This window comes from Chlorocebus sabaeus, chromosome 11 (assembly GCF_047675955.1).
Source record: "Chlorocebus sabaeus isolate Y175 chromosome 11, mChlSab1.0.hap1, whole genome shotgun sequence".
Classification (NCBI taxonomy): Eukaryota; Metazoa; Chordata; class Mammalia; order Primates; family Cercopithecidae; genus Chlorocebus; species Chlorocebus sabaeus.
The window spans coordinates 53,697,183-53,724,936 of record NC_132914.1 but is presented as its reverse complement, the minus strand read 5'-3'; the positions used below and the strand labels follow the sequence as shown (position 1 = coordinate 53,724,936).

General features: G+C 48.8%; 1 protein-coding gene across 7 annotated transcripts; it reads left to right on the top strand.

Annotated features, from left to right (window-relative positions):
* Window positions 1-27,377, top strand: SMARCC2 (SWI/SNF related BAF chromatin remodeling complex subunit C2). Of its 7 annotated transcripts, none has more exons than XM_008003620.3 (30): window positions 1-156; window positions 2,186-2,305; window positions 3,244-3,329; window positions 4,374-4,455; window positions 4,549-4,641; window positions 5,558-5,627; window positions 5,871-5,940; window positions 7,682-7,757; window positions 7,926-8,057; window positions 8,163-8,278; window positions 8,656-8,780; window positions 10,260-10,319; window positions 10,469-10,506; window positions 10,783-10,913; window positions 11,224-11,295; window positions 14,743-14,856; window positions 15,721-15,874; window positions 16,552-16,644; window positions 16,880-16,996; window positions 17,091-17,153; window positions 18,158-18,416; window positions 18,663-18,824; window positions 20,184-20,248; window positions 20,481-20,616; window positions 20,699-20,865; window positions 22,204-22,338; window positions 24,656-25,037; window positions 25,629-25,712; window positions 25,992-26,057; window positions 26,591-27,377. In XM_008003620.3, the coding sequence occupies exons 1-30, from the start codon at window positions 46-48 to the stop codon at window positions 26,665-26,667; spliced, it is 3,456 nt and encodes a 1,151-aa protein (XP_008001811.1). In that variant the 5' UTR covers window positions 1-45; the 3' UTR covers window positions 26,668-27,377. The 7 variants fall into 7 exon arrangements, with proteins under 7 accessions (XP_008001811.1, XP_008001810.1, XP_008001806.1 ...); XM_008003619.3 differs by having other exon boundaries at window positions 16,877-16,996; XM_008003615.3 differs by having other exon boundaries at window positions 25,629-26,057.
* The last annotated feature ends 377 nt before the right edge of the window (window positions 27,378-27,754 follow it).

Sequence of the window (27,754 nt, the reverse complement as noted above, 5' to 3'; positions counted from 1 at the left end):
CTGAGCTGAGTGGGGCGGGCGGCGGCGGGGCCCGAGCCCGAGAAGATGGCGGTGCGGAAGAAGGACGGCGGCCCCAACGTGAAGTACTACGAGGCCGCGGACACCGTGACCCAGTTCGACAACGTGCGGCTGTGGCTCGGCAAGAACTACAAGAAGGTACGCTGGCCGGGCCGGGCCGCGCGGGGACCGGGGGCGGGACAAAGGGACCGCGGCCCTGCAGCCCCGGGATCCTGCCCACCCTCCAGGCGCCCCAGCCCCTCCCCTGCGGCCTCCGGAGCAGCCCCCCGCGCGCCCTCCCGCGCGCCCGCGCCCCTCCCCCAGCCTCCCTCTCCCCGCACCCTTAGCCTCCGAGGCTAGCCCCCGCCCCCACTGCTGCGCCCTCTGCCCCTTGTTTTTCTCTACTGCCCGGCAGGCCCCGGTGCCATTAGCCCACCTTCCCCTCAGCCATCGCCCTCCTGGCTCTTCTGGGAGAGGCGGCCGGCCGGTTATGGACCGGGTGCCCAATGGGTTCCCCCGCAACCCGGAACGTGCCCACCAGAGCTCCCCATGGAGCCGGGTACCGGCGGGGCTGAGGCCTCCCCGGTGCTTTGTGTATGTTCAGAGAGAGGATGGAAAGCAGGAGGGTAAACAGTCACAGAGCAAGCCGTTGGCTGCTCATCAGCTTGAAAAAGGTCCCCACCCAGGGATCACCTGTCTCCGCCGCTCATCCCCCACCTTCATCTAAGGGGCAACAGAATCTCTCAGGGAGCTGGGGTATAGGAGTTCCTGGGTAGCGACCCCTTCCAAAACCTTTCCTCGATTTTGCAATGAAGTCACCCTGCAACCTAGCTTTGCAGTACCGTGGGTTTGGGGTCAAGAGGTTAGGGTGAGCGTTCTGTATCTAGCCCCTCACCCCTAAACCCCATAACTGGCGATCATAAGGTAGTGAACAAAGGGTTTAAGAATCCTTACCTGTCTTTTCTACTAGACCTCTTCCTGGTGTCGTCTTTGTCTCTAGGCCTGGTTTTCCCTGGAAATAGTCTGCCTCTCTTTTTCTCACTACCCTCAGAGAGGGGTTCTCTTTGTGGCTTTCTTTCAGCTCCCCATTTCTTCCTGCTGGCTTTGCAGCTCGTCAGAAGTGTGCTTAGTGGCTTAGGAGAACTTCCTACTGATCCTGATTATGAGCCTGGCCCTGCCCTTGGGGTCTCTCTAGGTGTCAGAATCTTGACAAATAGCTGCTATTTCTATGGCTTGTCTCTATGCCTGTGAGAGGCTCTTGCTTTGACCTTTTGCAGGGAGATCAAGCTAGGGGCTTAGCCTCCGGCCTTGGGGGGGATTGACAGCTGTGACCTGGTTCAGCTTCCATGCTCTTAGCTCTTTGTCATTTACCTTTCCCTTCACAGATCTATCTCTTTTCACCTCTCACTGAGAGGCGCTGTCTTCTTTGTGATGAGGGGGGAGAAAACGGGTCAAAAGGTAAAAAGAAAGTCTCCTGGCTCAGGTTCAAATTAGAATGGAAGGCTAGGATGCCTACTAGGTAGCGAAGTGTGGAAATATTGAGGTAGAGCCAGGGTTACTTGTCTCGGATACAGTTTCCTCAGACAGGGTAGATGTTTTCTTGCTCTTCTCCATCAGGCTGGTGAGTGGATGGCCCTTCCTGTCTAGGAGGGCTTATGAAGACCTTTATACCCAGTCTTCAGAAGCAAAATGCACAGGCTCACTCTCAGTCAGCTTGCCCTCCTTCACTTCCTTGTACCTTTTCTTGTTAGGCTACATTATAGGGGGAATCATGGCTTTACACAGAGTTCCCCTAATAAATGTCTCTCTTAGAGCTCCAAAGGTATTGCTTCCATGATCTGAACTCTATAAACCTCCAGAATTTTAACAACCCTCAGTGCTGTTGGTTGAAGATGAGGTGCCAAGATAATAGGGTCCTGCAACTCTAATTTCAGAGTGTAGCTGAGGAAGAGTAGTAAGCTTCCCTGTTCTCCCCAACACTGGCCATCTGGGCTGGTGACAGCAGAATTTCAGCTTCCTGGTTGGGATGTCCAGAGCCTCCCTTTTGCCATTTTCTTTATAGAGACTAAATAGGGAGAAAGGCACTATTTTCTTTGCTCCAGATACTTCCAGAGCCCCTGGGGGAGAAACGTGGAAGATAGTGGACAATTTATCTGAGATCTATTTTTCTTTCCCTCTTTTCCGTTAGTATATACAAGCTGAACCACCCACCAACAAGTCCCTGTCTAGCCTGGTTGTACAGTTACTACAATTTCAGGAAGAAGTTTTTGGCAAACATGTCAGCAATGCACCGCTCACTAAACTGCCGGTGAGTGCAGAAGTAGGAGAGAGGGCGGGGGGTGGTGGTGGTGAGTCCACCAAACTGGAGAGTTGTATTTTTAAAAAAGATTTGTGAATTTTGTAATTTTTGAAATTTGGGTTATTTTCTACCATCCCTATCCCTGGTCAGGGCATTATTGGCTTGGCCTAGTCTCCAGTTTACCATTCTTTTCGTCTTAGTAATACTTTGTGCAACAAATTATTTCAGAGTGCCTGGGATCCGTCCACAAGTCTCTCATGGCATGGTTAAAAGCGGACTTGAGATTTGGATTTGTGTGGGCTTGTGTTCAAATCCTGGCTTTGCTACTTGATGGCTGTGTGATCTTGGGCAGCATTCATGAGTCTTGGTTCCTTCATCTCTAGATGGGATTAGTAAACATACCTTGTAGGGTTTCTATAATGGCACCTGAGATAATCCAGTAAAGTGTTAGCACAAGGTGGTGCTTTCTGTATATTGGTTTCTTTCACTCCCCTCTTGCAGGCCACATGATGCAATGGCACAAGGGTTAAAGAATTTCAGCTTTGAGCTGGGCACGGTGGCTCACGCCTGTAATCCCAGCACTTTGGGAGGCCGAGGTGGGCGGATCACCTGAGGTCTGGAGTTGGAGACCAGCCTGACCAACATGGAGAACCCCCCCCCCCCCCGTCTCTATTAAAAATACAAAATTAGCTGGATGTGGTGGTAGGCACCTGTAATCCCAGCTACTTGGGAGGCTGAGACAGGAGAATTGCTTGAACCTGGGAGGCAGAGGTTGCAGTTAGCCAAGATCGTGCCATTGTACTCCGGCCTGGGCAACAAGAGCGAAACTCCATCTCAAAAAAAAAGAGGGAGATCAGTTCAGCATGGAATTTTGTGAAAGGATTTTAAGTGATGATAGAATTTACAATCGAACCTTGACATGCTTCTTCCGTACCTTGATTTTGTAGATCAAATGTTTCCTAGATTTCAAAGCGGGAGGCTCCTTGTGCCACATTCTTGCAGCTGCCTACAAATTCAAGAGTGACCAGGGATGGTGAGATGATTCTCTCTATTCTTCTTACATTTAGTTTAGAGGAAATCCTCCTTTTGATTCCCTGGGGTCTTTCTGGGGTAGAAATTCTTGTGAGTCTTTATTTTGCTGGGTCAGTAGACCTGACTTGTTAGGTCAGAAAAATGGTTGGGAGTCAGAGCCAAAACAGTCGCCAAGAGTGAGTGTGTACTCGAGTATCAGTGTGTGTTTTGTAGAGGAAAAGGGATTCTTAGGTTGGCGTCTCAAACCTTTTTTTGTCCCTTTGGAGTAAGCACAGAGAGTGATTCATGGAGTTGAGATCAGTGAACCTCAGATCCCAGGTGATTTTGGCAATAGCTGTAAGCAAGCTTGCCTCCTAATTTCCCATATTAAGAAGTCATGACTGGGCGCAGTGGCTCATGCCTGTAATCCCAACACTTTAGGAGGCTGAGGTGGTTGGATCATTTGAGGTCAGGAGTTCAAGACCAGCCTGGCCAACTTGGCGAAACCCCATCTCTACTAAAATACAAAAATGAGCTGGGCATGGTGGCGGGCACCTGTAATCTCAGCTACTTGGGAGGCTGAGGCCGGATAATGGCTTGTAAAGGGGAGGCAGAGGTTGCAGCTAGCCAAGATCACGCCAGTGCACTCCAGCCTGGGCAACAGAGCAAGACTCCCTCTCAAAACAACAACAACTATGAAAAAAAGGCCGGGTGTGGTGGCTCATGCCTGTAATCCCAGCACTTTGAGAGGCTGAGGCAGGTGGATCACCTGAGGTCAGGAGTTCAAGACCAGCCTGACCAATATGGTGAAACCCTGTCTCCACTAAAAATACAAAAATTAGCCAAGCGGGGTGGTGTGTGCCTATAGTCCCAGCTACTGGGGAGGCTGAGACAGGAGAATTGCTTGAACCTGAGAGGCAGAGGTTGCAGTGAGCCAGGATCACACCGTTGCACTCCAGCCTAGGTGACAGAGCAAGACTCCATCTCAAAAAACAAAAGTCACATGCCCTCACCTCATCTGCAGACCTGAGCTATAACACTCACTAGATTATTGCCTCTTCACAAGGCGGCGTTACGATTTCCAGAATCCATCACGCATGGACCGCAATGTGGAAATGTTTATGACCATCGAGAAGTCCTTGGTGCAGGTAATAGGCATATCCCCTATTTATCTCCCTTCCCTCAGTGAGAATCTAAAACACTCCTTTCCTGTAATCTCATTCTATTTCTTTTCTCCACAGAATAATTGCCTGTCTCGACCTAACATTTTTCTGTGCCCAGAAATTGAGCCCAAACTACTAGGGAAATTAAAGGACATTATCAAGAGACACCAGGTAAATGGTCTGATCAGGAGAGGTTTCAGAAACTCCATGACTCTTTTCCCGATGTTTTCTATACCAAGCAGCAGCCCTGAACTACCATGTTTTCTGCTTCAGAGGTGGCTCTGTCTACTTGGAAAAAGACTTGAGTTAAAGCCTTGAGTCTGTCTTTTTCTGTCTACTTCTCCCATTTTTCAGTCCTGACAGGTTTGCATTACTGTTCCTAGAGACTTTTGTTGGCCTGGGGAAAAATAGTATCCACTTCTATTGAGCTAGAGATTGGTTGATTTCAGATGAATGAAATCTCTGCTCTTTAGAACTTTATAATAATGAACAGATGTCATTGATAAGGGCGTACAGTTGACTTTAAATTTCCCATGTGTAGATTATCTGTTCAGAGGATTATTTGTAGCAATTTTTAATTCTTTGACTTTTCTCCATTATTAGCACAATCCCAGCTGTTTCCCTCTGCCACTTAGCTGGTGTGTGCTTAGAGAATGCAAACTAACTTTAATACTATTATAAGCGGCCGGGCGCGGTGGCTCAAGCCTGTAATCCCAGCACTTTGGGAGGCCGAGACGGGCGGATCACGAGGTCAGGAGATCGAGGCCATCCTGGCTAACACGATGAAACCCCGTCTCTACTAAAAAATACAAAAAACTAGCCAAGCGAGGTGGCGGGCGCCTGTAGTGCCAGCTACTCAGGAGGCTGAGGCAGGAGAATGGCATGAACCCGGGAGGCGGAGCTTGCAGTGAGCTGAGATCCGGCCACTGCACTCCAGCCCGGGCGACAGAGCGAGACTCCGTCTCAAAAAAAAAAAAAAAAAAAATACTATTATAAGCAAAATATGATTAGGAAGGCAGCTCTGTGGCTAAACCTTGAGTAATTCAGAGGGGACCGTAATTTACCTGCTTCTCCTTGTACCATCTAGGGAACAGTCACTGAGGATAAGAACAATGCCTCCCATGTTGTGTATCCTGTCCCGGGGAATCTAGAAGAAGGTGAGACCTGGGTTTTCCTGGCCACTTGAGTGGATGGTTTGGACTAGGAGGCAGAGGACTAAGATCACCATTCAGTACCTGGGCTCCTCTTCTTTCAATCTTGAATCCTCCTAACACCTTAAGTTCCTATTACCAAGTCCCCTACTACAACAGGAGAGTGCATTAGTTAGGGCTTATGTACAGTATTTTTTTTGTGTGTCCCTCTTTAGCTTATATCTCTCCCTTCTCTTCCTCTATCCCCAGAGGAATGGGTACGACCAGTCATGAAGAGGGATAAGCAGGTTCTTCTGCACTGGGGCTACTATCCTGACAGGTGAGGATGGGTTCCTGGGGCAGGTTTAAGTGTAAGAGCCAGACCCAGACGCCCTGGAACATCTAGCAGAGCAAGAAGCCACTCGTTCAGAGTTATTTTTAGATCACTTAATTTGTTCTCCTCTCACCTATTGAGTGAACCTCAGTCTTGGGGGAGGTTTGGACTTAGTGAACAAGCCTTGGGCTAAAACAATTGAGGCTTTATGTATGAATTGATTATCCCCACATAATTTTTGATAAGTAAATGTTAGAAACAATCTAAATGTCTAACAGTAGGAAAATGTTTCAGTAAATTTGTATATCTACTCAGTGGGCTATTATGCAGCCTTTAAAGTGATATATAATAACATGGATAATTTATAAGTGAATATTATTGATAGTTGCAAAAAGCAGCATGTAGGCCCAGCATGGTGGCTCACGCCTGTAGTCCCAGCACTTTGGGAGGACAAGGCAGGCGGATCACCTGAGGTTAGGAGTTCGAGACCAGCCTGGCCAACATGCTGAAACCCTGTATCTAAAAATACAAAAAAAAAAAAAATTAGCAGGGCATGGTGGCACACGCCTGTAGTTTTAGCTACTTGGGAGGCTGAGAAGTAGTATAATCGCTTGAACCCGGGCAGCAGAGGTTGCAGTGAGCCAAGATCACACCGCTGCACTCCAGCCTGGGCGACAGAGTGAGACTCTGTCTCAACAAAGCAAAACAAAAAATAGCACGTAGGCTGGGTGCAGTGGCTAATGCCTATAATCCCAGCACTTGGGGAGGCTGAGGCGGGCAGATTGCTTGAGCCCAGGAGTTTGAGACCAGCCTAGGCAACATGGTGAAACCCTGTCTTTACAAAAAAAAATACAGAAATTAGCTGGGCATGGTGGCACGCACCTGTACTCCTAGCTACTTGGGAGACTGAGGTGGGAGGATTACTTGAGCCCAGGAGGTTGAGTCTGCATTGTGCCATGATTGCACCACTGCACTTTAACCTGGCCAACAGAGCAAGACCCTGTCTCAAAAAAAAAAAAGTAGCGTGTAAAATATCATCTAGTATGATTATGGTTATGTAAAAACAAAATTGTGGACCAGGACAGTAGCTCACTCCTGTAATCCTAGCACTTTGGGAAGCCAAGGCAGGAGGATCACTAAAGGCTGGAAGTTCGAGACCAGCCTAGACAGCAAAGTGAGACCCTGTCTCAACAAAAACAAAAACCCCGGCTGAACGCAGTGTCTCACACCTGTAATCCCAGCACTTTGAGAGGCCGAGGTGGGTGGATCATGAGGTCAGGAGTTTGAGACCACCCTGGCCAAGATGGTGAAACCCCGTCTCTACTAAAAATATAAAAATTAGCCAGGCGTGGTGGCACGCACCTGTAATCCCAGCTACTCAGGAGGCTGAGGCAGGAGAATCGCTTGAACCTGGGAGGCGGAGGTTGCAGTGAGCCGAGATTGCACCACTGCACTCCAACCCGGGCGACAGAGCAAGAGCAAGACTCCGTATCGAAAAAACAAAACAAAAATTACTGTGAAAAAACATACGTACATGTGTCAAGAGTAGTTATGTAAGGGTAATTCTTTTTGTTCTCTATTTTTGAAATGTTTCGTAATGTGCTTTTACTTCTTTATAATAAATAGAATACCAAAAAAATAAGCCAACCCAATACTTTCTGTAAATGGAAAGGATAAAAGATTTGCACTTCACTTTTCCACAATTCTATCCCATTGATTCTACTGTATGCTCAATTTCCCATGGCAGTTATGACACATGGATCCCAGCGAGTGAAATTGAAGCATCTGTGGAAGATGCTCCAACTCCTGAGAAACCTAGGAAGGTGAGCTTTTCTTGTACCCACTCTTCCCCAAAAAGAATGCCAGGAGCAGTCTACTCTTGGAAAGTGAAACAGAGGTTCGTGTGCCCTTGGGCTTTTTCTGTTAAGGGTCCCCAGACAGAGCTGTGGCTTCCAGGCTTCTCTGCAGCATGATCTGCCTTTGTACTTTAGATTCATGCAAAGTGGATCCTGGACACCGACACCTTCAATGAATGGATGAATGAGGAAGACTACGAAGTAAATGATGACAAAAACCCTGTCTCCCGCCGAAAGAAGATTTCAGCTAAGACATTGACAGATGAGGTGAAAAATCCTGTTCTTTTTTCCTGGCGCCCTTAGCATAAGTCTCAGAACAAATCTTCATTGGGGATTGTAGGCTGACATTTGTCCCGATTCTCCATCCTATAGGTGAACAGCCCAGATTCAGATCGACGGGACAAGAAGGGGGGAAACTATAAGAAGAGGAAGCGCTCCCCCTCTCCTTCGCCAACCCCAGAAGCGAAGAAGAAAAATGCTAAGAAAGGGTGTGCCAGCCCCTAGCCTGCCCCCGAGTTCACCGTTCTCTCCACATCATGTTGAAGGAAGGAAAGACAAATCCCTTCCTATAACCACCTGGCCCTGACCTGGGTGTGCCGTAATACTGCAGGTGTCCTGAGAGGGAAGATGAGGAGATCTTTAGCTACTCAGTTGTTAGTTCTGGTCCTGGCCCCACTAGAAATTTAAAGAGAGCTTTATCAAATGAAAAGCCTTTGCCACTTCCGATTATTCTGTAATTACTGGTTTCTGTTTGTACTCAGCTCTACCCTTGGAATTCTCTGTCACTTCCCTTCCCTTGAACTTCAACTTCCAGGGACTCCTTGTCCAAGGATGACTGAGTTCTCTTTCACTCTTTCCTTCCCAGTCCCTCAACACCTTATACTAAGTCAAAGCGTGGCCACAGAGAAGAGGAGCAAGAAGACCTCACAAAGGACATGGACGAGCCCTCACCAGTCCCCAATGTAGAAGAGGTGACACTTCCCAAAACAGGTACAGGCCAGGCTGAGCTCCTGGAATCCACCCCTACTCCCCATCCTGATTCTCCTTTGCCAAACCCCGAGTGAGCTGATTTCTCAGGTCCAGCTCCCAGTCTACAGGATCCACAATTTAGTTTTTACATAATCATAATCATACTAGATGATATTTTACACGCTAATTTTTTTTTTTTTTTTTTTTTTTTTGAGACGGAGTCTTGCTGTGTCACCAAGTCTGGAGTGCAGTGGCATGATCTTGGCTCACTGCAAGCTCCGCCTCCCGGGTTCACGCCATTCTCCTGCCTCAGCCTCCCAAGCAGCTAGGACTACACGTACCCACCACCTCGCCTGGCTAATTTTTTGTATTTTTAGTAGAGACGGGGTTTCACCATGTTAGCCAGGATGGTCTTGATCTCCTGACCTCATGATCCGCCCACCTTGGCCTCCCAAAGTGTTGGGATTACAGGCGTGAGCCACTGCACCCGGCCTGTACATGTACTATTAAGTCACTACTGTGGGAACGTTATAAAACACAAACATATCTAAAAAACTGAAAAATGTAAAAAATGATAAACATGAAGTATCCAGGCACGGTGGCTCACCCCTGTAATCCCAGCACTTTGGGAGGCCGAGGCAGGCAGATCATGAGGTCAGGAGATCGAGACCATCCTGGCTAACATGGTGAAACCCCGTCTTTACTAAAAATACAAAAATTAGCCAGACGTGATAGCACACGCCTGTAATCCCAGCTACTCGGGAGGCTGAGGCAGGAGAATCACTTGAACCCGGGAGGCGGAGCTTGCAGTGAGCCAAGATCGCACCACTGCACTCCAGCCTGGGCGACAGAGCAAGACTCTGTCTCAAAAAAACAAAACAAAAAAAACATGAAGAGAAGTTCTGTATTCTCTCCCTGAGTTGCAGTGGATCATCTTTTGCATCCTATGTTAGAACCCCACTTTGGAGACCATTGCTCCACCAATGCTGGTTTACAGTCTGTATTCTATAGACTCACCCCAGGTATTCCAGACGTGTGTTTCAGGGTTAGGATTAGGGGTGCCACCAAGAAGAGTTCTGGCTTCCACCTCCTCATCAATCAGCTCTCCTCTCTATGTTTGCTCCTGAGCATATGCATATGAATTCAGTTGAGGAAAGTATGCTTTCAAAAATGTTTAACACCTAACCATTCCTCCACAGAATGATTTGGTGAGATTCAGTATCAGACCATTAAAAGCTTACAGATACAGAGATGGAGATAAAGACTTATCAAAGACAAGAATGATTAACGAATGTACATAGAGAAATAAGCTAATTTTTGGTTGGAGAAGTGGGGAAAGTAGCAAGCAAGTTTCAGGCCCTAGAATAATTGTGACTGGAGAGAATTACTGTATTTTGCAATCAGATGAAGAAAATTTTTGGAGAAAGTAGGATCTCTGTAACTATTAGATTGAAGACTTAGGCAAAATCTGTCTGATAAAATGACTCTCTGTTTTGGCAGTCAACACAAAGAAAGACTCAGAGTCAGCCCCAGTCAAAGGCGGCACCATGACTGACCTAGGTAAGACAGGAGCCTCTTGGGCAAGGCAGTCAGAGCCAAGGGGAGGGGAGGGCTCAGCTGCTCCCTTTTCGCTAACCTGATGGGCTTTTGGTAGGGCTTTCTTGCCCCTCAGGAGGCTCCAGCTTTACATCTTGGTCTTTGTCTTTCAGATGAACAGGAAGATGAAAGCATGGAGACGACGGGCAAGGTGGAGCCAGTTTAGAGAGGCCCTATCTCTCTATGTGATTCTGATTTGTGATTATAGAGTTCATTCTGCCCAAACTTTTCAATGCCCAGACTTTACCCACTGTAGACTAATTCTAGCTGTTGTTCAAAACTCTGACCCTTTCAGAGTCCTGGGGCCCATGACTGCTCAGTCCCATCACCTATCTGTAGTGTCCACATTCCTGGGGTGTGGGAGAAGCAGAGGGTTGCTAGGGAGGAAACAGGAATGCTGAGTGTCCAGCAGCCTCCATACTTATAGGATGAGGATGAGAACAGTACGGGGAACAAGGGAGAGCAGACCAAGAATCCAGACCTGCATGAGGACAACGTGACTGAACAGACCCACCACATCATCATTCCCAGCTATGCTGCCTGGTTTGACTACAATAGGTATGGTTGTCCCCAACTTCGCACTGAGTCCTTATTTCCCTGCCTCCAGGGGTCAACAGGCTGTTCTTCTCCCTGCCTCCTCCAAATAAGTTATTTTTTCCTCAGCCAGATAGACCAGAGTACACTTTAGTTTTAGGGGAGCTCCTGGTGTCCTTTTGAGTCTTACAGCCCTGTAGGATGTTCTCCCTAAGCTTCTAACTGCAGCAATTTCGAGCTTTTTTCCTTCTTTGCCTTCTAGACTTTTCCTCCCTTGGGGCCCCCATCCCTTCAACAGTGCTTTCTTCTGAAACCACTCTGGCTTTTCTTACAGCGTTCATGCCATTGAGCGGAGGGCTCTCCCCGAGTTCTTCAACGGCAAGAACAAGTCCAAGACTCCAGAGATGTAAGGAAATCTCAGCTCATGATTCTCTTTCTCCCTCCTGTCCCCCCATTCACCCTTCCTGATCCAGTAACATTCAGTTTAGCAAACATTTCTTGAGCTCCTTCCATGAGCCAGGCACTGTGCTAGGCTTACAAAGACACAATATCTGCCTTTAGGCAGCCATGGCCTAGCATGTAGACACATGTTCTTTAGGATTTGCCCAAGGGTGATATTAAGCATGTTCTGTATATAACAAGTACTTACTCCAATGCCTCAAATTCTTTTTAACAGAGTATAGAACCTTTAAATCCATATTACTGATATTGTCTAAACTGCAGATATTCCTAGCACAAGTAATAGCTTTGATTAAAGTGTAAATTACTATTACCAGGCTGGTTCCTGAGAGTAGGTTTTCATAGAAAAACAAGAGAAGGAACTAATAGAAGACCAGTTTATATAAATTAAGGGATGGAGAGGGCTCTCTGGGAAAGAAGTGTAGGAGCCACAGTGGCTCACGACTGTAAATCATCCCAGCTACTTGGGACACTGAGACAGAAGGATTCCTTGAGGCCAGGAGTTCAAGAATAGCGTGAGCAACATTGCAGGACTCCCATCTCTAAAGAAGTGAAAAAAAAAATTAGCTGGGCATGGTGGGGCATACCTATGGTCCCAGCTACTTGGGAAGCTGAAATGGGAGGGTTGCTTGAGCCTAGGAGTTTGAGGCTACACTGAGCCATGATCATGCCACTGCACTCCAGCCTGGCTGACACAGCAAGACCCCATATCTAAAAAAATTAATGAACAAGGCTGGGCACTGTGGCTCATGCCTGTAATCCCAACACTTTGGGAGGCCGAGGCAGGTGGATCACAAGGTCAGGAGATCAAGACCATCCTGGCTAACATGGTGAAACCCCGTCTCTATTAAAAATACCAAAAAAGACCAGGTGCGGTGGCTCATGCCTGCAATCCCAGCCCTTTGGGAGGCGCAGGTGGGCAGATCACCTGAGGTGGGGAGTTCAAGACCAGCCTGACCAACATGGAGAAACCCCATCTCTACTAAAAATACAAAACTAGCCGGGCATGGTGGCACATGCCTGTAATCCCAACTACTACAGAGGCTGAGGCAGGAGAATTGCTTGAACATGGGAGGCAGAAGTTGTGAGCCGAGATATGCCACTGCACTCCAGCCTGGGCAACAAGAGTGAAACTCTGTCTGGAAAAAAAAAAAATAGCCGGGCATGGTGGCATGCATCTGTAGTCCCAGCTAGTCTGGAGGCTGAGGCAGGAGAATTGCTTGAACCTGGGAGGTAGAGGTTACAGTGAGCCAAGATCACACCACTGCACTCCAGCCTGGGCGATAGAGCAAGACTCTGTCTCAGGAAAAAAAAAAAAAAAAGTTAATGAACAAATAAATAAAAGTATGAGTTTGGGGCTCGAAAGTCTTCATCTCCTTCAAGATTTTGCCTCAGGCCGGCTGAGCGTGGTGGCTCACACCTGTAATCCCAGCACTTTGGGAGGCCGAGGCAGGCTGATCATGAGGTCAGGAGATGGGAGACCATCCTGGCTAACACAGTGAAACCCTGTCTCTACTAAAAATACAAAAAAAATTAGCCAGGTGTGGTGGCGGGCACCTGTAGTTCCAGCTACTTGGGAGGCTGAGGCAGGAGAATGGCGTGAACCCGGGAGGCAGAGCTTGCAGTGAGCCGAGATTCCACCACTGCACTTCAGCCTGGGCAACAGAGCGAGACTCTGTCTCAAAAAAAAAAAAAAAGATTTTGCCTCAGGCCAAACCTGCTTGGCTTTGGATATTTGGTTAGGAATACTTGAAGATAACCACATTGATGAGGTGGGTGAGACTGAGAACTGAACAAGTTTTCTTCCTCGCTATTCCACAGCTTGCCTTTTCTGGTGTTCCCTCCAGGTTTTATCCTCATAGCTTGCTGTGGTTCTCTCTTGTTCTCTTCCTGGAGAAAGCAGTATGTGTGAAAAGAAAGTAGTGATCAGATGAAATGAATTCAACATGACATGCAGGCAGGGTTGGAGTAGGAACTGAACTCTTGGTATAAAATAGTAAATGATGGGCTCAGTGCAGTGGTTCACGCCTGTAATTCCAGCATTTTGGGAGGCCGAGGCAGGGCAGATCTCGAGGTCAGGAGTTCGAGACCAGCCTGGCCAACATGGTAAAACCCCATCTCTACTAAAAATACAAAAATTAGCTGGGTGTGGTGGCACGCACCTGTAATCCCAGCTACTTGGGAGGCTGAGGCAGGAGAATCACTTGAGCCCAGTAGGTGGAAGTTGCAGTGAGCCGAGATCACGTCATTGCACTCCAGCCTGGGCAACAAGAGTGAAACTCCATCTCAGAAAAAAAAATAGTAAATGATGATAATTGCCTACATCTATTGAGAGCTTAATATCTCCCAGGCACTATCCTAAATGTCCAACATACATTGAGTAATTTAATCTTTACGTCAACCTTAGAGGTAGATATCATCGTTAGTTGACAGATAGGGTACAGAGGAGTCAAGTCACCTGCATAAAGTCACAGAGCTAGTAAGTAAAACCAGGATCTGAATCCTTTAATCTGGCCCATGATCTGAAAGTTTACACTGTACCACATAATAGCCGCCATTTTTTTTGAGCCCCTACAGTGCCCCAGGCACTGTACTAGTACTCTATAGACCTCTCATTCTCAACGGATGTTCCATTTTACAGATGAGGAAACTGAGGTTTAAAAAAATCGAAGTAAATTGCCAAGGTCCTCATGGTAGAACTGGGATTAGGTCTTTTCTTCAAAACATGTTTTTTACCATATTATGCTAACTAGCTGTGTGCATGAATAAGGACTTCCTTATTAACATCTGAGTTTGGAAATGAGTACTTTTTCTTAACTTCTAATTCCTTGTTTAAAAATTGTATAAAATGGCCAGGCGCAGTGGCTCATGCCTGTAATCCCAGCACTTTGGGAGGCCGAGGCAGGAGGATCACCTGAGGTCAGGAGTTCAAGACCAGCCTGACCAACATGGAGAAAACCTGTCTCTACTAAAAATACAAAATTATCCCACCGTAGTGGCACATGCCTGTCATCTCAGCTACTGAGGAGGCTGAGGCAGGAGAATTGCTTGAACCCAGGAGGCGGAAGTGACTGTGAGCCAAGATCACGCCCATTGCACTCTAGCCTGGGCAACAAGAGTGAAACTCTATCTCAAAAAAAAAAAAAAATTGTATGAAATATCCATAAGAATAGCCAAGGAGATAATTCATTTAAAGAAAACACCATCAAGGAAAACTAAGACCTATTTGAAACCCTTTCATCTAGCACATAGCAGGCACTCAGTGTATTGAGTCAAATAATCTACTTTTTTCCACCTTTATCATGCAGGACAAGTCATTAGCTCTCTTACCATTTTTTCCTTTAGCCCTTTAACAAACATTTATTTTTTTTCTTGTTTCTCTCTCTCTTCTAAGCTACCTGGCCTATCGAAACTTTATGATTGACACTTACCGACTGAACCCCCAAGAGTATCTTACCTCTACCGCCTGTCGCCGAAACCTAGCGGGTGATGTCTGTGCCATCATGAGGTGGGTCTTGTGGCTGAGGGGAAGGGGGTAAATGAGGATGCCTGCCTATGGATGTGTTTTGACAACAGTAGAGATGCCAGCAAGGAACATAGAGGAGCAGGCAGAAAAAAACACCTCTAGAGAAAGGTGAAGTACAGGTTTGGGAATGAATGACTTGAGGGATTAGCAGTGGCATTCTCTGAAGTGTAGAATATAGGACAAAGAAGGAGCACGTGTGTAATTGAAAGCTACTGGTTCAGGCCAGGTGTAGTGGCTCATGCCTATAATCTAAACATTTTGGGAGACCAAGGTGGGAGGATCGCTGGAGGCCAGAAGTTCGAGACCAGCCTGGGCAAAATGGCGAAACCCCATCTCTACAGAAAATGCAAAAAAATTAGCTAGGCGTGGTCGCACGTGTCTGTGGTCTTAGTGACTCAGGAGGCTGAGATGGGAGGATCACTGAGCCCTGGAGTGGAGGCTGCAGTGAGCGGTGATCACACCACTGCACTTCAGCCTCTCTCAGGGATAGAAAAAAAGAGAGAGAGAGGGAGAGGGAGGGAGGGGGGAGGGAGGAAGGGCAAAGAAAGAAAAGAAAAGAAAGAAACTGGTTCAGTTTTACTAGCTATTCAGGAAGAAATGTTCAGTAGGTAGGTGGATATAGAGATTGGCCCAGGCTGGAGATGTAGACTTGGGTGTCACTGGCATTTAGGTGGTAAATGAACAACTGGAGTAGGTACAATTTCCTAAGGAGTACAGTGAACAGAGGAAAAGGCTGGGGTTGGGTGGGGAGGGGGTTTATGACCCAACTTCTACCCCCAGTTTTCCTCTTCCTCGTGTACCTTTCTGGCTATCCGTGTGACACTGTCTCTGCCTCTCTCCGCACAGGGTCCATGCCTTCCTAGAACAGTGGGGTCTTATTAACTACCAGGTGGATGCTGAGAGTCGACCAACCCCAATGGGGCCTCCGCCTACCTCTCACTTCCATGTCTTGGCTGACACACCATCAGGGCTGGTGCCTCTGCAGCCCAAGACCCCTCAGGTAGGGTGAGGTACTATGGGGACGGGGCGGGGTTGGGAAGATTGGGCTTCTTTGAACTTTTCTTTTTCTGGTTTTTAGGCTAATGGTTCAGGAGTGTTTTGAGGCTTCTTCCTTTTCCATGGGATGCAAAGGGCCACAGGAATCAGCCCCATGTGTTTAGCACCCTCTCTCAACCTTTGTACCTAAGGCTGTAATTGCTGAGGGAGAAGAGATTATCTTTTTACTCAAGGAGCAGACAGGCTAATGTAGGGGATTCAATAGATAGAGAAAAATGGCTTACAATTAACTTGCATGAAATTTTTAAACTTTGTCATCTTTGCCACATTTTTTCATTTTTGCCTTATAATTATCACCTTCTTTTTTTTTTTTTTTTCCATTTCCACTTCATCCATTACAAAATTTAGGAAGAAGGTTATGTGGCTTGCCCAAGGTCACAGAGTACCAAATCTAGGATTAGAACGTAATTGTCCAGCTCCTAAGAGAACCTGTAAAGATAATGTGAATATATATGGATATCATGCCAATGACATGTCTTACTAATCATGAAGGGAACATGGAACAGTGGCATGAGTGCCCCCAGAGCTTGCGGGCCGCCCAGCATTTGGTCTTGAGGCCTCCAGGGCCTTGACCTGTTCATTTCCTGCCCAGCCTCCATGACGCCAAGCTCTGTCCCCCAGGGCCGCCAGGTTGATGCTGATACCAAGGCTGGGCGAAAGGGCAAAGAGCTGGATGACCTGGTGCCAGAGACGGCTAAGGGCAAGCCAGAGCTGGTAGGTGGGGTGCAGACCCTGCTGGGCTGCTCATTTGCCCCTTTATTGGGGGGCCCCTGCCCGGGAAGAAGAGACATGAGAGCAGAGGAACTACAGCAGTAAGGGAGGAAGTCCCACCCAGGGGTGTCCCTGGCTTTGGGAAAGAAGCTCCTTCTGTCTGTTTTTTCTCTCTGTCAGCCCCTGGCTCCCAGTGGTCACTTGTACTCACCTCTTTCTTTCCCTCCACAAATAGCAGACCTCTGCTTCCCAACAAATGCTCAACTTTCCTGACAAAGGCAAAGAGAAACCAACAGACATGCAAAACTTTGGGCTGCGCACGGACATGTACACAAAAAAGAATGTTCCCTCCAAGGTAGGAGGTGGAGGCCGACTTTAGGGGTAGAGAATGTTCACTCCTCAGAGGTCACAGGCTTCTCTCTTCTGACCTGCCTGTGTTTCCCCTGCAGAGCAAAGCTGCAGCCAGTGCCACTCGTGAGTGGACAGAACAGGAAACCCTGCTTCTCCTGGAGGTAATTGGGGCAAAGAAAAGAGTTTTTCTCTGGAAACGGAAGTGGGCTCCGTGTAGAGGCTCACACCTGTAATCCCAGCACTTTGGGAGGCCAAGGCAGGAGGATCGCTTGAGCCCAGGAGTTCGAGACGAGCCTGGACAACATAGTGAGACTCTGTCTTTATGAAAAATTTTAAAAATTAGCCAGGTGTGGTGGCACACACCTGTGGTCCCAGCTACTCAGGAGGCTAAGTGGCAGGATTGCCCAGGAGGTCAAGGCTCCAGTGAGCTGTGATCATACCACTGTACTCCAGCGTGGGTGACAGAGTGAGACAAGATCCTGTTTAGGCCGGGCGCGGTGGCTCAAGCCTGTAATCCCAGCACTTTGGGAGGCCGAGACGGGTGGATCACGAGGTCAGGAGATCGAGACCATCCTGGCTAACACGATGAAACCCCGTCTCTACTAAAAAATACAAAAAACTAGCCGGGCGATGTGGCGGACGCCTGTAGTCCCAGCTACTCGGGAGGCTGAGGCGGGAGAATGGCGCGAACCCGGGAGGTGGAGCTTGCAGTGAGCTGAGATCCGGCCACTGCACTCCAGCCTGGGCGACAGAGCGAGACTCCGTCTCAAAAAAAAAATAATAATAAAAAAAAAATAAAAAGACCCTGTTTCAAAAAACAAACAAAAAAAGAAAACAGACATGTTGAAGTTGCTGGCCACACTTGTGAGTGAGGAGAGATCGTGGAGTTTGGCACGAGCAGAGAATGATCTTGCCCTGTCTCTCCCGTTCCCAATGCCTGTTGCACCTGCCCCAGGGACCAGCTCCAGGCTGGGGATTTGGGCCATTTCATTAACTTCATATCCTTTCTTAGTGCTACTTCAAGATCCCTCTTGGACCTAGCAGAGTACACAAATACCAGAACATAGAGAGCTTTGAAACCAGCTGCCCTTAGTAGGATGGGGGGAGTCGGCCTTCGAGAAAAGTGGCTAAGTAAGCGGAGTTATGTCTCCACCACTACCACCAGGCACTGGAAATGTACAAAGATGACTGGAACAAAGTGTCCGAGCATGTGGGAAGCCGCACACAGGACGAGTGCATCTTGCATTTTCTTCGTCTTCCCATTGAAGACCCATACCTGGAGGACTCAGAGGCCTCCCTAGGCCCCCTGGCCTACCAACCCATCCCCTTCAGTCAGTCGGGCAACCCTGTTATGAGCACTGTTGCCTTCTTGGCCTCTGTCGTCGATCCCCGAGTCGCCTCTGCTGCTGCAAAGTCAGCCCTAGGTAATGGGGGTGGGCGGTTCCACCTGGCCTTCTTAGTTTGCTTTTGAAGGGCTAGTTACTCAGACTGTGAATCCTCTCAAGTTTGGCTGCCCTGCTGGCCTTGTCTGTGCGGGCCTCAGCTCGGGCATCTGTCTAGGCTCCATACTGGCTTAGATAAAGACATGGGCTTGTGAGTAAGATTTTGCAGGGATTGCCAGAACTGTCCCCCTGCGCCACTCCCAGCCTCATCCTTTCTGGGTCTTACAGAGGAGTTCTCCAAAATGAAGGAAGAGGTACCCACGGCCTTGGTGGAGGCCCATGTTCGGAAAGTGGAAGAAGCAGCCAAAGTAACAGGCAAGGCGGACCCTGCCTTCGGTCTGGAAAGCAGTGGCATTGCAGGAACCACCTCTGATGAGCCTGAGCGGATTGGTAAGGCCAGGCAGGTTCCCACATTTCTTGCCTTTCACAAGAGCCAGAGCCACCTGGCCTCCCTGTGCCATTTCTGCCTCAAGTTGGTATCAGAGCACAACATGAATGAGAAAATCGGTAGGGTTTTTATTTTCCCCATGAGTTTACCTCAGGGGCTCTGGACCCCTACTGGTCCTCTCATGAAGATTTTGGGTAGAAAAATCTTGGCTTGGCCGGGCGCGGTGGCTCACGCCTGTAATCCCAGCACTTTGGGAGGCGGAGGCAGGTGGATCACGAGGTCAGGAGATCGAGACCATCCTGGCTAACACGGTGAAACCCCGTCTCTACTAAAAACACAAAAAATTAGCCGGGTATGGTGGCGGGCGCCTGTAGTCCCAGCTACTCGGGAGGCTGAGGCAGGAGAATGGCATGAACCCGGGAGGCAGAGCTTGCAGTGAGCTGAGATCTGGCCACTGCACTCCAGTCTGGGCAACAGAGCGAGACTCCGTCTCAAAAAAAAAAAAAAGAAAAATCTTGGCTTGTAGAAGGGGCTATTAGAAAAGTCTTGTGAAGGCTGGGCGCGATGGCTCACGCCTATAATCCCAGCACTTTGAGAGGCTGAGGCGTGTGGATCATGAGGTCAGGAGTTCAAGACCAGCCTGGCTAAGATGTTGAAACCCCGTCTGTACTAAAGATACAAAAATTAGCTGGGCATGGTGGCACGTACCTGTAATCCCAGCTATTTCGGAGGCTGAGGCAGGACAATAGCTTAAACCTGGGTGCCAGAGGTTGCAGTGAGCCAAGATCAAGGCCACTGCACTCCAGTCTGGGTGACAAAGCAAGGCTTCGTCTCAAAAAGGAAAAAGTCTTGTGAAGGCTGGGCGCAGTGGCTCACGCCTGTAATCCCAGTACTTTGGGAGGCTGAGGTGGGCAGATCATTTGAGCCCAGGAATTTGAAACCAGTCTGGGCAACGTGGCAAAATCCCATCTCTACAAAAAAATACCAAAAAAATTAGCCAGGCGTGGTGGCATGCGCCTGTAGCCTCAGGTACACAGGAGGCTGAGGTGAGAGAATTACTTGAGTCCAGGAAGTCAAGGCTGCAGTGAACCATGATTGTGCTACTGCACTCCAGCCTGGGTGACAGAGTGAGACCCTGTCTCAAAAGAAAAAAGACAGGTGTTATGGAGAAGCTGGGTGCAGAGGCTCACACCTGTAGTCCAAGCTGCTCAGGAGGCTGAGGTGGGAGGATTGTGCGGGCCCAGGAGTTTGACACCAACCTGGGCAACACAGCAAGAACCTGTCTCTAAAAAAAAGAAGAGCGTTAGATATAGATGACTGTGTATTAGACATTTCCTGTTTTCCTTTTCCCATGGGCCCAGAGGAGAGCGGGAATGACGAGGCTCGGGTGGAAGGCCAGGCCACAGATGAGAAGAAGGAGCCCAAGGTACAGAGGGATTGCTGGAAGCTGCAGGGGCTGTGTGCAGCACTGTGGTGATGGGGGAATTGGCCTTGTTCAGCTTAGGTGGGCAAGGGCTGGTTTTGGACGGGGTTATCTCCTAGAATGAAATCACCTCCAAAGTAAGAGGAATAAATTTAGTTCCGTGTCTGGCTCCTCTGTGTGAGAACTAATCACCCCAATCCCTGATAACTCTCCTTTTCTATCACTGGAATTTCAGGAACCCCGAGAAGGAGGGGGTGCCATAGAGGAGGAAGCAAAGGAGAAAACCAGCGAGGCTCCCAAGAAGGATGAGGAGAAAGGGAAAGAAGGTGACAGTGAGAAGGAGTCTGAGAAGAGTGACGGAGACCCAATAGGTGAGCCTCCCACAAGGGTAGGTGGGGGTGCAGGGAAGAGAGGTGAAACTGTGGGGCTAACTTAACCCTTGTCCTGGCCCAGTCGATCCTGAGAAGGAGAAGGAGCCAAAGGAAGGGCAGGAGGAAGTGCTGAAGGAAGTGGTGGAGTCTGAGGGGGAAAGGAAGACAAAGGTGGAGCGGGACATTGGCGAGGGCAACCTCTCCACCGCCGCTGCTGCCGCCCTGGCTGCTGCCGCAGTGAAAGCCAAGGTGAGGCCAGACCTTGAAGACCTCAGGGAAGAAAATGCCCACTTCTCTAATCTCATGTCACTTAGAGGAAATCCTTCCTCACTCACACCTTAAATAATGCTGACCTATTTATTTTTAATTTTTAATCTCTGGAGGAGGTAAACTTAGTCATCCCTTCTCTAAGCTTTAAAAAAAATATGTCACCATTGGGCCTGTTTTCAACCCTGTGGGTATTTGACTCCGTGTTACCCTTTGCCACAGTATCTCCATGTTTTTTTTTTGAGACAGAGTCTTGCTCTATCAGATCTCGGCTCACTGCAGCCTCCACCTCCCAGGTTCAAGTGATTCTCCTGCCTCTGCCTCCCGAGTAGCTGGGATTACAGGTGCACAACACCATGCCCAGCTAACTCTTTGTATTTTTAGTAGAGACGGGGTTTCGCCATGTTGACCAGGCTGGTCTTGAACTCCTGACCTCAGGTGATCCACCCGCCTTGGCATCCCAAATTGCTGGAATTACAGGTGTGAGCCACCATGCCCAACCTCCATGTTCTTTTATTTATTTATTTATTTATTTATTGAGATGGAGTCTCACTCTGTTGTCCAGGCTGGAGTGCAGTGGCACAATCTCGGCTCACTGCAGCCTCCACCTCCTGGGTTCAAGTGATTCTCCCACCTCAGCCTCCCGAGTAGCTGGGATTACAGGCACTTGCCACCATGCCTGGTTAATTTTTGTATTTTTAATAGAGACAGGGTTTCACCCTGTTGCCCCAGGCTGGTCTCGAACTCCTAGACTCAAGGGATCTGCTCGTCTCGGCATCCCAAAGTGCTGGGATTACAGGCTTGAGACACCGCGCCTGGCCAAAATAATTTAATTTTTTAAAAGGGCTGGCCGCAGTGGCTCACACGTGTAAGTAATCCCAGGACTTTGGGAGGCTGAGGCAGGTGGATCACCTGAGGTTGGAAGTTTGAGACCAGCCTGGCCAACATGGTGAAACCCTGTCTCTACTAAAAACACAGAAATTAGCCGGCGTGGTGGCGCATGTCTGTAATCCCAGCTACTAGGGAGGCTAAAGCACGAGAATTGCTTGAACCCATGAGGTGGAGGTTACAGTGAGCTGAGATCATGCCACTGCACTCCAGCCTGGGCAACTGTCTCAAAAGAGTGAGACTGTCTCAAAAAAAAAAGACATGGTGGCTCACACCTATGATCCCAGCACAAAAAAAGTCAAGCCCTTTCACCATGAGTTGTTACCACGGCAAGTTTGTTCTTATACCTGCCAGCATCCACCCTACCTTTCTTCTGTATTGTCTTCAGTTGGGTCCTCCCACTGATGTGTTGTCTCTTTCCTCCTTCCCTAGCACTTGGCTGCTGTTGAGGAAAGGAAGATCAAATCTTTGGTGGCCCTGCTGGTGGAGACCCAGATGAAAAAGTTGGAGATCAAACTTCGGCACTTTGAGGAGCTGGAGACTATCATGGACCGGGAGCGAGAAGCAGTGAGTAGCAGGAGCCCTGGAACCCTGCTGTGCTGTGCCTCAGTTTAAAATCAGAGGGGCGTGTGTGTGTGTGTGTGCGCGCGCGCGCGCGTGCGCGTGTTTCAATGAAAGAGAGATAAGCAACAGTTGGGAAAGCCTGAGACTGACAGGGCTTCAAAGCAGAGCAGGGCAGGAACAGGGCAGGAGTAGGGCAGCCAGTTAAGGACAGTTAAGTGGTCTCACAAGTGAAGTCTGGGGACTGAGGTCCCACAGGTCAGCTCCATGAGGCAGGGACTCTAGTTGGTTGTTTTGATTGCTGTATCACCAGGTCCTTGAACAGTGCTTGACCCATAGTAGACTCAGATAGTGATTAAGTAAATGGACTTAAGGAATGATGAGAGAGAGGGTTAGGGCCTCAGATCCAGGAGGTGAACTTGGAAAGGGAATGGAACAGACACAGTGTTGAACCATTTTGTCTTTGGAGGACATAAAAAGAAACAGACAATAGAGACCAGGCATAGTGGCCAACATCTGTAATCCCAGTACTTTGGTAGGCTGAGGCAGAGGATCACTTGAGCCCAGGAGTTCAAGATCAGCCTGGGTAACATAGTGAGATCCCTGTCTTGACAATTTTATTTATTTATTTATTTATTTATTTATTTATTTATTTATTTATCTGAGACAAGAGTTTTGCTCTTGTTGCTCAGGCTGGAGTGCAATGGTGTGATCTTGGCTCACCACAACCTCTACCTCCTGGGTTCAAGCGATTTTCCTGCCTCAGCCTCCCCAGTAGCTGGGATTACAGGCATGTGCCACCACGCCCAGCTAATTTTGTATTTTTAATAGAGATGGGGTTTCTCCATGTTAGTCAGGCTGGTCTCGAACTCCCAATCTCAAGTGGTCGGCCCACCTCTGCTTCCCAAAGTGCTGGATTACAGGTGTGAGTCACCATGCCTTTTTTTTTTTTTTTTTTTTTTGAGATGGAGTCTTACTCTTTTGCCCAGGCTGGAGTGCAGTGGTGCAATCACAGCTTACTGCAACCTCCGCCTCCTGGGTTCAAGCAATTCTCCTGCCTCAGCCTCCCGAGTAGCTGGGATTACAGGTGTATGCCACCATGCCTAGCTAATTTTTGTATTTTTAGTAGAGACAGGGTTTCGCCATGTTGGCCAGGCTGGTCTCAAACTCAACCTCAGGTGATCCGCCTGCCTCAGCCTCCCAAAGCGCTGGGATTACAGACAAGAGCCACTGTGCCCAGACCAAAAAATTTTTTAAAATAAACAAATTAGCCGGGTGTGGTGATGCGAGCCTGTGGTCCCAGCTACTCAGCAAGCAGAGGTGGGAAGATCGTTTGAGCCCAGGAGGTCAAGGCTGCACTGAGCCATGTTTGTACCATTGCACTCCAGCCTGGTTGACAGAGTGAGACCCTATCTCAAAAAAAAAAAAAAGAATAAAAAGAAATAAAAGATAGGGATCTCAGAGAACTTAAGGTTTAATGGGAGACATCAAATGAATATACAATATGGAGACATCAGAAACAGTTAAGAAGGTTTAAAGTATCTGACAAGTTCACGTTAAGAGATTGCACATCGGCCGGGCATGGTGGCTCATGCCTGTAATTCCAGCACTTTGGGAGGCTGAGGCGGGTGGATCACAAGGTCAGGAGATCGAGACCATCCTGGCTAACACAGTGAAACCCTGTCTCTACTAAAGAATAAAAAATGCAAAAAATTAGTTTGGCATGCTGGTGCGCACCTGTAATCCCAGCTACTTGGGAGGCCGAGGCAGGAGAATTGCTTGAACCAGGGAGGCGGAGGTTGTGGTGAGATCACACCACTGTACTCCAGCCTGGGCGACAGAGTGAGACTCAGTCTCCAAAAAAAAAAAAAAGAGAGATTGCACATCAAGTTTCTAAGTCCTGAGATCATAAAATAAAGCTAAAGTTCAGAGGCAAATGAATTGATCTGGGATAGCTTCCTAAGAACAGTGAGTTTTTAGTGAATTTTGAAGTAAGAAAAGAACTTGAGTTGACAAAAGGAACTGGAAGCATTTTCCAAAACAAGGTAATGGCAAGTTCAGAGCTTTGTAGCTGAAGTGAACTGGGACCAGGTTAAAGTCATTGCAGTAAGAAACCATGTGGGCACCCAGGAGACATAAAGGTCATGGGAATTTGCACGAAGTGGGGTGGGGAGGACAGAGGAGGCACAAGCGCAAGATGTAGATTTTGGGAACCTTCTGATTGAGAGGCAGGATCTTTCAGAAGAAGACAAGGCAGGGGTCAAGGCATTTGCCTTTGGGATCTGCTGAAAATTGGATAACAATACACAATTGGCACTGGCAGCTGGAGTATCAGAGGCAGCAGCTCCTGGCCGACAGACAAGCCTTCCACATGGAGCAGCTGAAGTATGCGGAGATGAGGGCTCGGCAGCAGCACTTCCAACAGATGCACCAACAGCAGCAGCAGCCACCGCCAGCCCTGCCCCCAGGCTCCCAGCCTATCCCCCCGACAGGGGCTGCTGGGCCACCCGCAGTCCATGGCTTGGCTGTGGCTCCAGCCTCTGTAGTCCCTGCTCCTGCTGGCAGTGGGGCCCCTCCAGGAAGCTTGGGCCCTTCTGAACAGATTGGGCAGGCAGGGTCAACTGCAGGGCCACAGCAGCAGCAACCAGCTGGAGCCCCCCAGCCTGGGGCAGTCCCACCAGGGGTTCCCCCCCCTGGACCCCATGGTAAGTGTCATGTTCCAGAACTTTTGTTGACTAGAAGAATCCAGGTGAAGGTCCCAGTTCCCCTCAAAGGGAATACAAGATGAGTCTGGAGATGAGGTTAGCCTCAATTTCTATAGATGGGCCCATCTCTCTTAGGCCCCTAAACCAGCAGGAATCCTTCCCCAAACTCGAGAGCTTTGGTATTTTGTTCACTTACTCTAGTGTCAGAAAAAGGGAAGACAGTGCCAAGGAATGGCTAGATTATCCTTGTTTGTAAAAGTGAGTTATTCTTTGGGAGGCAGAGGCGGGTGGATCACGAGGTCAAGAGATCAAGACCATCCTGGCCAACGTGGTAAAACCCCATCTCTACTAAAAATACAAAAATTAGCTGGGTATGGTGGCGGGCGCATGTAGTACCAGCTACTCGGGAGGCTGAGGCAGGAGATTGCTTAAACCTGGGAGGCGGAGGTTGTAGTGAGCCAAGATCGTGCCACTGCACTCCAGCCTGGCGACAGAGTGAAACTCCGTCTAAAAGAAAAATAAAAAAGAAAAGGCGAGTTGTTAAGCAACATTTTATACCTAACTTTCTCCATCTCTCATCTTTATTCTTAGGCCCCTCACCGTTCCCCAACCAACAAACTCCTCCCTCAATGATGCCAGGGGCAGTGCCAGGCAGCGGGCACCCAGGCGTGGCGGGTAATGCTCCTTTGGGTTTGCCTTTTGGCATGCCGCCTCCTCCTCCTCCTCCTGCTCCATCCATCATCCCATTTGGTAGTCTAGCTGACTCCATCAGTATTAACCTCCCCCCTCCTCCTAACCTGCATGGGCATCACCACCATCTCCCGTTCGCCCCGGGCACTCTCCCCCCACCTAACCTGCCTGTGTCCATGGCGAACCCTCTACATCCTAACCTGCCGGCGACCACCACCATGCCATCTTCCTTGCCTCTCGGGCCGGGGCTCGGATCCGCCGCAGCCCAAAGCCCTGCCATTGTGGCAGCTGTTCAGGGCAACCTCCTGCCCAGTGCCAGCCCACTGCCAGGTGAGAAGGGGCCAAGAGGGGAGAAGGGTGAGGGAGAGGGGTCCACATGGAGGGAGGGTGAGCGGGCAGGTGGGGGAAGAGGTCAGGTACTAGACTTTCCACAGTCTTTTTTGAACACTCTGGTAAAATTAGAATACAGGAGGAAAGGCCTCTCTGGCTGTCCTCCACCAGTCCCCAGCCTGGCAGCTGCCACCTTTGGGATGGTATTGGGGCCTTTCACTGGTGGGTCATGGAGCAGTCATGTGGCAGAGAGCATCTCAGTTGTAAACTTGAAAAGCAGCTGTTTGCATGATGATTGTCATCCCTTTCCTTATTCCTATCACATTCAGATGCCCCATTTAGAGAGTCTCCTTTCTATCAGTTTTTCTCAGTATGAGGTAGAAGAGGGTGTTGGGAACAGAAGTTGAACATTGTGGGTACCTCATTCATCCACCCAACCACTGCATGCCATGCCCGGTTCTGTCTGTTTTGGTCTGGGTCTGGAGCCCTCTCTCCTGCGCACTCTAACTGATTCATCTTACTTTTCTCCACAGACCCAGGCACCCCCCTGCCTCCAGACCCCACAGCCCCCAGCCCAGGCACGGTCACCCCTGTGCCACCTCCACAGTGAGGAGCCAGCCAGACATCTCTCCCCCTCACCCCCTCTGGAGATCACGGTTCCAGGAACAGCCCTTCCCCCACCACTGGGACCCTCCCCAGCCTGGAGAGTTCATCACTACGTAAGGAAAGCTCCTTCCGCCCCTCCAAAGCCCTCACCATGCCTAACAGAGGCGTGCATTTTTATATCAGATTATTCAAGGACTTCTGTTTAAAAGATGTTTCTAATGTCTGGGAGAGAGGATAGGATGGGAATGCTGCCCTAAAGGAAGGGCTGGTGAAAGGTGTTTATACAAGGTTCTATTAACCACTTCTAAGGGTACACCTCCCTCCAAACTACTGCATTTTCTATGGATTAAAAAAAAAAAAAAAGTAGATTTTAAAAAGCCACATTGGAACTCCCTTCTACCCACGAAAAAATAACCAATTTTTACATTTTTTGAGGGGGAGTGAGTTTTAGGAAAGGGGAATTAAAATTCCAGGGAGAGCTCTGGGGATAGAACAGGGTGCAGACTCTGTCTCTCCCCAAGCCCCTTTTTAGTGACTGAGTCAAGGCCCCAGCTCCCCTAGCCCACCCTACACTGAGCTTATTCGAGTTTATTCGTACTAATGATCCCTCCTGCGGCTTCCTCATTGTTGCTGTTTTAGGCCACCCCAGCTCAGCCAATGATTCCTTTCCCTCTGAATGTCAGTTTTGTTTTTAAAAGTCACCTGCTTAGTTGATGTCAGCGTATGTGTATTTGGTGGGGAAAACCTAATTTCGGGGATTTCTGTGGTAGGTAATAGAAGAAAGGGCAGTGGGGGCTGTTCTCCTTCCTTCCCTGGGCTGTATCCATGGACTCCTGGAAGGCGCAGAGAAGGGAGCTGTAAGAGGATGCGAAGTTTTAAAACCTGAAATTGTTTTTTAAAGCACTTAAGCACCTCCTTATTATGACTTGGTGGGTCACCCCTTAGCCTCCTCCCTCTCCCACCAAGACTGTGAGAACTTCAGCCGATAGCTGGGGGCTCCCCAGATGAGGATGCAGGGATTTGGGAGCAGTGGAAGAGGGTGCCCAACCTTGGGCTGGACCAACCCTTGGCTCGGAGCTCAACTCTGCTTC

What these genes read in the sequence shown, in the direction of transcription:
- SMARCC2 (XM_008003614.3), top strand. Translation starts at nt 46, where the DNA reads ATGGCGGTGCGGAAGAAGGACGGCGGCCCCAACGTGAAGTACTACGAG. An exon ending in AAGTCCAAGACTCCAGAGAT is followed by an intron (nt 11,296 to 14,742) that starts GTAAGGAAATCT and finishes CTCTCTTCTAAG; the next exon opens with CTACCTGGCCTATCGAAACT. An exon ending in CTAAGGGCAAGCCAGAGCTG is followed by an intron (nt 16,645 to 16,876) that starts GTAGGTGGGGTG and finishes CTCCACAAATAG; the next exon opens with CAGACCTCTGCTTCCCAACA.